The following is a 10000-nucleotide window of genomic DNA, read 5'->3' as shown; positions in this document are numbered from 1 at the left end:
GGAACCTACCAAAATAAAGATTAGAGTCTCTTCTTTATTCATGAAAAAAATATATTTCAATCTGTTTCGGGTTTGTAGGATTTAGCATTGGAATATTGTTTTTGAAGTTTCATCAATATTCACAAATCTGTTTGATTTGGGAAAAGAGCTTTTAGCAACATGGCCCGGGTTGATCTATTATACTCTGCTGCCACCTGCTGGCCGTTTTTGTAATAACTACCATGGCTTCAAATGCTTAGTGCAGTTGAGAGGCTGCATCAAAGACTTCTGTATGGTCTAGCAGCATTAAAAATATATATATATAAAAAATAAAAAATAAAAAACTATAAATATGTCTTTAGGACACTTAAAACATTTAAAATAGAACATTTTTATATGTTTTTAGGAACAAATGAGTTAATAAATACCTCACTAATCTACAAAATAATCGGGATCAGTTTAATCAATTGAGAACAATCACCATGACTTAAACATCCTCTTCCATAGTCTGAACATTGGCACTTCCTTTATAGTTCTGGACTTCAAAATGCTGAAAGGCTGAAAATCGATTGTGAACTAAAGATGGACAAACAGATTAACAATGCAGTGGGGAAGTGTTTTATATACTGTATATTTGGACATCATGTGGTATGCCCTGGAAAAAAATAATATTGTCCAGCAAATATACAAACCCAATTCCCAAAAAGTTGAGACCGGGTTTCCCTGTGAAAGCTGCTGCCCCCACGGCCCGACTCCGAATAAGCGATAGATAATAGATGGATGGATATTATTTACTATTATTTGCAATTTTACTATTATCTACAATTTAGGTTATCTGACATTTAGGACATAGTCCTAGATATTATAGAATATTTTCAACTTGAATCACAGTTATGAGGCTAACAATTAGCCATCTAAAAAAAACAAGCTGGTTTGCCACACAGGTAAATTTATAATGAAAATGTACAAACCAAATTCCCAAAAAGTTGGGACACTATACAAATTGTGAATAAAAACTGAATGCAATTATTTGGAAATGCCAAATTGTAATGTTTTATTCAGAATCGAACATAGAGAGCAGGTCAAAAGTTTAAACTGAGAAAAATGTATAATTTTAAGGGAAAACTATTTTGATTTTAAATTCCATGGTGACAACAAACCAAACCAAAAAAGTTGGGATAAGGACATTTTCACCACTGCGAGGCATCCCTCTTCTTCTTACAACAGTCTACAAACGTCTGGGAGTAGAGGAAACAAGTTTCTCAAGTTTAGAAAAAATAATGCTGTCCCATTCTTGTCTAACACGCGTGTCTCCAACTGTTCAACTGTCTTGGGCTTTCTTTGTTGTACCAAATGTGCTCTATAAGTGAAAGAAGTGGACTGCAGGCTTGCCATTTCAATACCCAGATCCTTTGGTGCTGCATGTGGTCTGGCATTATCATGTTGAGAAATGCAAGATCTTCTCTGAAAGTGATGATGCCTGGATGGGAGCATATATTGTTCTCGAATCTGAATATACCTTTCTGTATTGACGTTGTCTTTCCAGATGTGGAAGCTGCCCATGCAACACGTACTCATGCAACGATTACAGATGCAGGCTTAGAAACTGAGTGCTGATAACAACTTGGGTTGTCCTTGTCCTCTTTAGTGCGTATTATATAGCACCCCAGTTTTCCACAAAGAACTTTGAATCGTGATTCGTCTGACCACAAAACAGGTTTCCACTTTGCCACACTCGATTTTAAATAACCCTTGGCCCAGAGAAACACCTGCACTTCTTGATCTGCTTTAGAAATGGCTTCTTTTTTGTACAGTAGAGTTTCATCTGGCAACGGCGGCTGGCACAGTGGATTGTGTTCACCCACAATGTTTTCTGGAAGTATTGCTGAGCCCTTTCTGTGATTTCCCTTACAGTAAGCATTCCTGTTTGCGGTGCAGTGCCGTTTAAGGGCCGAAGATCATGGGCATTCAAGTATGATTTTTCAGCCTTGACCCTTACACACAGAGATTGTTCCAGATTCTCTGAATCTTTGTATGATGTTATTCACTGTAGATGATGACATCTACCTTTTTGCAATTTTTCCCTGGTAAAAACCTTTCTGATATTTTTCCACTATCTTTCTGCGCTACATTGGAGGAATTGGTGATTCTCTACCCATCTTCGCTTCTGAGAGACACTGCCACTGCAATTGACTTTTCCAGCTTCATATTGCTACCTGTCCCAACTTTTTTTTTTTTGATTTGTTGGCACCATGAAATTTACAATCAACATATTTTGCCCTTAAAATGATACATTTTCTCAGTTTAAACTTTTGACCTGTCATCTGTGTTCTATTCTGAACAAAATATTGCAATTTGGCACTTCCACATAATTGCATTCAGTTTGTATTCACAATTTGTTTAGTGTCCCAACTTTTGGGGAATTTGGTTTGTACCTTTTCATTATAATTTTACTTGTGTGGCAAACCAGCTTGTTTTGTTTAAATGGCTAATTGTTGGCCTCATAACTGTGATTCAAGTTGAAAATATTCTATAATATCAAGGACTAATGTCCTAAATGACAGATAACCTAAATTGTAGATAATAGTAAAATTGCAATAGCAAATAATATCCATCCATCTATTATCTATCGTTTATCCGGAGTCGGGCCGTGGGGGCAGCAGCTTTCACAGGGAAACCCGGTCTAGACTTAATCTAGCTCCTCCAGCGGGATCCCAAGGTGCTCTCAGGTCATCTGAGAGACATAGGCCCTGTCCCAATACTCGCACTTCCACCATTGTGTTCCCGTTGATGGGTGCAAGGTGTGTAGGATGTCTGAAGTGCACTGTCACCTCACTACGCCCCCCCCCCCCCTTTACACTACACTTGCACACGTGGAGCCATATGTTTTTACTTTAGTATTACTTTACTGCGGTTTTGATATAATTTTAAGCAGCAAAATTGCCAAATCAACAACCACTGCTGTAATGTTTGATGACGTAGTCGAACACAGTGGCACAAGTCGATTATGTCACATGCATTATATTTGGGATCTTGTTCTTTCGGGTGACGACCCACAACTCGTGATCATAGGTGAGGATAGGATGGATAGATCGAGTGGTAAAACATCTTTATTGCGGACCAATACAGAGTCCGCATCACAGCAGATGCTGCACCGATCCGCCTGTCTATCTCCCGCTCTATCCTTCCCTCTTGTGAACAAGACCCCAAGATACTTGAACTCCTCCACTTGGGGCAGGATCTCATCCCCGACCTGGAGATGGCACTTCACCCTTTTCCGACTAAGGATCATGGCCTCGGATTTGGAGGTGCTGATTTTCATCCCAACCGCTTCACAATTGGCTGCGAACCACTCCAGTGAGAGTTGGAGATCACGGCTTGAAGAAGCCAAGAGCACAACATCATCTGCAAAAAGCAGAGATGTAATGTTGAGGCCATCAAACCGGACCCCCTTAACGCTTGGAATTTGCCTAGAAATCATGACCATTAATTATGTCCAGAACCGGTGACAACGGGCAACCTTGATTGAGTCCAACCCTCAATGGAAACGAATCTGATTTACTGCCAACAATGCAAACTCTGACACCAGTCGTACAGGGGCCGGAAAGCCCATATCAGTGGGCTCGGTACCCCGTACTCCCCAAGCACCTTCCACAGCAATCCCCGAGGGACACGGTTGCACGCCTTTTCCAAGTCCACAAAACACATGCAAACTGGTTGGGTGAACACTTGTGCACCCTCAAGGACCCTGACAATGGTGTAGAGCTGGTCCACTGTTCCACATCTGGAACGAAAACCACAAATTTGACTTCCCATCGGACCTTCCTCTACAGCACCCCTGAATAAACCTTAACCAGGGGGATGAGGAGTGTGATCCCTCTGTAGTGAAACACACTCTCCGGTTCGGGGACAACCACCCCGGTCTGCTATCCAGAGGCACTGTCCCTGATCTCCACGCGATGTTGTAGAGGGATGTCAACCACGACAGACCCACAACATCTAAAACCTTTAGGAACTCCGGACGGATCTCATCAACCCCCGGGGCTTTGTCACCGAGGAGCTTTTTAACCACCTTGGTGACTTCAACCCCAGAGATAGGAGAGCCCACCTCAGCGACAGCAAGGAGTGTACCCCTTCACAGTGGAGGTGCATGAGTTGAGGTGCAAACCGAGGGGGGTCAACCCACGAAAAGCAATGGGCCTCGATGGCATCCCAAGGTGGGTATTAAAAGACTGCAGACCAGCTTGCTGGAATCTTTACCAGGATTTTCAACCTGTCTCTGACAGTCTGCACTCCATTCTGCCTGAAGACCTCCCTAAGAACCCAACCACAACCAGTCTCAATGACTACCGGCCAGTAGCTCTCATGCCTGTGGTGATAAAGCGTTTTGAGAAACTTGTTCGCATCATGACCTTCATAACCCCCATTTCGGATCCATACGAGTTTGCCTAAAAGGCAAACAGATCAACAGAGGACATTGTGAACACAGCACTGCACCCAGCGTTGTCCTACCTGGATAAACAAGGTAACAATCCTACCACACGACCTAGTAAGGAAACTGCTAAACCTTGGTCCACCTCACTCCACATGCCTCTGGATTCAGAACTTTTTAACAGAACACTCACAAGGGGTCAAGATTATCTCCCATACCTCCACACTCCTCACTCAAGTCTGCGTGCAGAACCCCCTGCTTTTCACCCTCTACACTTAAGACTGATCCCCCATCCACATCAGCAACACCTTCATTAAGTCCAAAACAAAGGATCTCATCATAGACTTGAGAAAAAACAAAACAGACTTTCAGCCCATTCTCATCGGTGGGACCTGTGTGGAATGGGTTAGCGACTCCTGCTACCTGGGAGTCCATATTAACGAGAACCTGGCCTGGAATAAGAACAATGCACAGGTGTCTAAGAAGGCACAATAAAGGCTCCACTTCCTAAAAATCCTCAGGAAGAACTGAGCCTGCTTGTGTCTTTTACTATCTCTATCTGAACTCTATCTGTATTTATGCGGTCTCTCGAACTATTTGGAAATAAAAAGACAGAAATAAAAAAGAAAGCAATAATTAATTTAATTATAAATAAAATTTCTTCACATAAAATTTATTGTTATAAGTGTTCTCCTTTGGGATGATAGTAAAGCTCTGTTCTCAATAATAAATAATTAACTGAATTTTAAATAAAGTTTTCAAGTAATTGAAAGGTGATTTTAGGTGGCATATGACAAGTTGGGTTAAACCATTCTGTTATAGGAGAGATGCTGTTTTTTTAGGACATTAAAATAGAATAGCCTACTGAATATATAATTAATTTTATGAACTTGTATTTTTCTGAAATATTTACATATAATGTATTTTTTCAAAAATATATTTAAAAATCTCACGTATCCCCTAGAGTGCCTTCATGTACCCCCATTTGATACCCACTGTGCTACAGTGTCTGATTTTGGCCAATTTTTTGGCACATTTACAAGGGTCTTACTTTTGCCCCCTTCTCTTAAACGTTTCATCCATTTGACAAGTCAAGACAACAACATGGGAAAAAATCTTGAGTTTTCAAAATACTATAAAGCGCAGGAGGGGCATCAAATTTCGCATTTCCTATTTCTTTCACCACGAAAGAGACAATGCTTAAAAACCCATCTGCACAATGTCCAACAAATACCAAACTTCTCAGACCGAATACGATGACTTTTCGGCGAAAGGCATGGTCATTACGGTGCCGCAAATTCTGATGATTCACCGTGACAATAAAACCTGCTGTAACTTGAACCAGATGATCCTAACTTCTCAAAATTCCACATATGCGATGAGAGTCCAGGCCTGAAGACATTGCAGTGGTCATGCTGTGAAATTCTGTTGTCGCGGCAATGCATTTTTTTGTCCCCAAAAAAAGAACACTAATTTTCAAAGATCTTAACATGGACGAAAACTCTTGAAACTTTGCACTCACACACATCATACCTGGTAAAATAATAAATATCTTAATACTGTATTAATATTTAATATTACATTTTTTTATATTTAAATTTTCTGTTTATTGTGTGATTTTTTTGAAAATGCCTCAGTAACGCCCCCTGCAACTTTACAACTAAGCAGCCCTGGTTAGTTGTTTCACTTAGATCTATAAAAAGTTACCTACAAAAAGAGTCTCTTGGAGTCATATAAACCCAACTGGAAGTCCACTATTTTCGATTTATTTTTAAATTCTCCTCCTAGGACAGGACTAGATAAGCTAAAAAGCTTCTTCCTGCCCCTTCGCATACGCACACCTGTTAAATTATATTTGAGTATTTAAGATGGGGCGGCATGGTGGACTGGTTAGCACATCTGCCTCAGAGTTCAATGTTCGTGGATTCGATTCCGGGCTCCGGCCTTCCTGTGTGGAGTTTGCATGTTCTCTCCGTGCTTGTATAGGTTTTCTCTGGGTACTCCGGTTTCCTCCCACATTCCAGAAACATGCATAAATAAACACTTAAAATTGTCCCTGGGTGTGATTGTGAGTGAATGGTTCGTCTACGTGTGCAGTGTGATTGGCTGGCAACCAATTCAGGATGTACCCCGCCTAATGCCCGAAGACAGCTAGGATAGGTTCTAGCATGCCTGCGACTAGGGGTGTTAGAAAGAATCAATTCGACAATATATCGCGATATTACAGTGCGCAATTCTTGAATCGATTCAATATGCAGCCTTACTTAGGGTTAGGATTCACACATTAAGCATGAAAGAATGTTATATTAATGAAACATTAAGCCTTAATATTTCATTTCAGTGCTGTTCAAACATGAAACAGACTGCAACCTGTTTGTTAAATGCAGTGGCTCAGTTATAAGCCTGAATTTTCAGATAAAAAAAATACATATTTATACAAATCTTACAGTGAACATGTACAAGTTTACTGATTAGTATTTTCTAAATTTGAGTAAAAAAAAAATTCAATAATCAATTTATAGATTCGTATCGGAATTAATCGGTATCGAATCGAATCGTGATCATGAATCGTGATACAAATCGAATCGCCAGGTACTAGGCAATTCACACCCCTACCTGCGACCCTCGGGAGTATAAGCGCTTCAGATAATGGATGGAAGTTTAAGATGGTCATTCTGTATTTTATTTTATCTTTTTTTGTTTTTGTTTAATCTAACTTTAAATTTTACTGGCGATGTTCTTTTCTTTCTGCAGTATTTTGAGTATGAGATGTATAAAACAAACAAAACAATACTAACCAAGTCTAGCAGCTTATACAGAATGTTAAGAAGATCATCAGATATCTTGACTTCCATATTAGAAGGCAGTAAACCTCTCAACCTTTGGTTTACATTGATTAAATGGTGCCAATTACAACCTGCAAGGGGAAAAAAACATGCACTTTGAGTAGTTGTAATGAATTAAAACCACAATAAAATCATAATACTCAGATAACATATACAAGTTGCTTGTTGCTTCAATACTGGTGTAGCTCATGCTACCACCAATAAAGATGATTCAGATTCTGAAATGATTCTTACAGCTTGGCTCGTTAAAATGAGAAGCTAAATTAGTTAACAATCTGTCAGAATAAAAATGTACACTACTGAGCCAGTTACTGCAAGACTGGAAAATTAAATTATTTTATCTAAAAAATATATATCAATAAATCATTTTAAACTATACAAGGACAGCTTCTAGTGAAGCATACAATAGTGATAGTCCACTTGCCTTCACATTTGCAGTGATGGGACTTCTGGAAGGTACTTTCAGCCGGAAGCATAAAGTGATCACTACGTTTTCTTAGTTGCTGCTCAAAGGCAATGCGAAATGCATCTGCAACCATCAAGGCCTCCTTTCTCTTTGAACACTGAAAATCCAACTGAAAAATACAACCACACAGACACAGTTGTGATACTATATAGTAGGACAGGGTTGTAATCTTGAGATCAGATAAAACAAATACATAATTACAGGGACCATTATCACTTTGAAGTCAAAGTTTTCAGTTGCAACCAAAGTCTAAGGTCTTAGATTGTTTCTGAATATTAAGAATATGTAATATTGATACCACTTTTTTTTTAGACCGATACCGATATGAGTACTAAACTTTTCAGCACTCACTGATACCAAGTGTTGATACCATTAGTGCTTTTGATATATAAAATTGCCCCAAAAAACAATGACAAATATTTTAAAGAATGACATTTATATGTGCCAGGGGAGTGACGAGGTGCCGGGCTGCGGCTGGAGCTCTCCTTCAAGTGAATGGGAATAGAATCTTTTTTCTTTTTTTTTTACCACAGTCATTACAATTCATCCACTAGTACATGTTAAATTGTATATGGTTCACCGTTGTTGTAAAACACTATTATGTTTATTGTATATACTGGATTTTTATGACTTTGGCGCCTCTGCCTTGCTTGTTAAAAACCAGGAAATGGGCATGTGCCACAACGAAGTTGCTCGCTCATCCCTGTCGGCCAATCAGATGACAGTGATGACACGGGCATCGCATTTATTTGCATATAAAACATTTATGGTTACGGGACTCTGTTAAATCTTGGTGAAATTATTAATTTCAAAAATATTTTGTAAGCAATTATTTCTGGTTTGGGCACGTACATTAGAGAGAAGCTGTGTACGAATGTCCACCCTTAATCCTTGCCCCCTCATTCACAATAGAGGAGAGCGATGATGAGATGTTGTGAATTCCTGGGGGCAATCACTTTGGATCTTCAATAAACTTTGAGAAATATAGCTTGCCCCCAGTTTGGGGTAGGTTGTGCCATTAGTCAGAATTCAGTGGGGTAAATTGTGCCATTGATAAATGAAGTAAAAAATGTCATTTTAATCTCACAAATGATGCTATATAAAAGGAAGTGACATCCAATACACAACTTTGATTTGCAGGTTTCAGAGGCCTTTTCTTCTTTCATTCATTTTCTTTTCCTGTTCAGCCTTTTTTATCTTATTTTTCTTTGTGAGCCTTCTCCAGCTCAATATCTTCTCAGGTGTGTCAGTCACAATTCTTGTTTTCACTTTAATTGAACATGTTTCAGTCACAATTCTTGTTTTCACTTTAATTGAACATGTTTTTTTTTAAACTTATATATGCTTACCTCTCAAGCCATGTGTCTCCCTTTTTTACGGGATGAGCGAAATGGGTGTCTCTTCAAAGATTGGTCACATGATCAACTTCTTATATGGTTTTCTATATAACAGGGCTGGAACTACTTGCCCCTTGGTACAAATCACCCAACCATCCCCTATAGTCCCACACCATATAATGGCCTAATATATAGTGCCTCATTCTGTTTGGCGATTCGGACAGCCAGCTCACTACTTGCTCCCCGTCACATATCACGTGACCACCGTACTTGTCATTACGCAACAGCGATTAAATCTCCGACTATTTATTGTGAATAAAAATGTTTTAAAACTGTATTTTATTAACTTGTAATATTTTCAACTAACACAAATTATTTCCGTAGTAAATAGTTAATGTAGTGCTTTGATTCTTACGCTTGCAATGTAGCTCACGCCATTTTTTTTTCATACTGTTGGGTAACATGCATGATTATGTGACCTATTTAGGTCGCTTGAAAGGTGAAAACATTGTGCCACCATTTAAAGAAGGGTGTTATTATGGGAGAGTTACAAGTTGATGTTATAAAGAATCATGTTATGGGGGGATGGTGATGTAAGAAGGATGTGGTTTGAAGATTAGCTTTAATTAAATTAACGTCATGGTTATAAAGAACTACAAGACCTTAATTAGGAGCCTCAAAATCAATAACTATATTTGCTAGATTTGCTTATAGATCACCATGCCTGGGGTAGATTTAACCCCTATTTTAAATTAATTTATGTAATTTAATATATTTATGTTGTATGAATTCATTTATATAATACTAAGAATGATAATCTATCTTTAGTATTGAAATTATTCATATTTGACGCCTATCTGTTTGGAAAGGAAATGCGCAGCATTGAGTAGCCTTGAGTGGTCAGAGAGACCCAGGAGGGAAGTTGTTTTGAGTCAACAGG

General features: G+C 39.0%; 1 protein-coding gene across 1 annotated transcript in view; it reads right to left on the bottom strand.

Moving 5' to 3' along the window:
* Positions 1–10000, bottom strand: part of ccdc125 (coiled-coil domain containing 125) — a 53989-nt gene that overhangs the window by 2285 nt on the left and 41704 nt on the right. The window contains exons 10-11 of the mRNA XM_077561876.1: positions 7682–7832; positions 7210–7328 (exon numbers count right to left, since the gene is read on the bottom strand). Coding sequence (XP_077418002.1) covers positions 7210–7328; positions 7682–7832 — 270 coding nt within the window. The remainder of the gene's footprint in view (positions 1–7209; positions 7329–7681; positions 7833–10000) is intronic.

Source organism: Vanacampus margaritifer, chromosome 3 (assembly GCF_051991255.1).
Source record: "Vanacampus margaritifer isolate UIUO_Vmar chromosome 3, RoL_Vmar_1.0, whole genome shotgun sequence".
NCBI lineage: Eukaryota > Metazoa > Chordata > Actinopteri > Syngnathiformes > Syngnathidae > Vanacampus > Vanacampus margaritifer.
The sequence above is the reverse complement of the archived record's forward strand: the minus strand, read 5'-3'. Positions and strand labels throughout refer to the sequence as shown.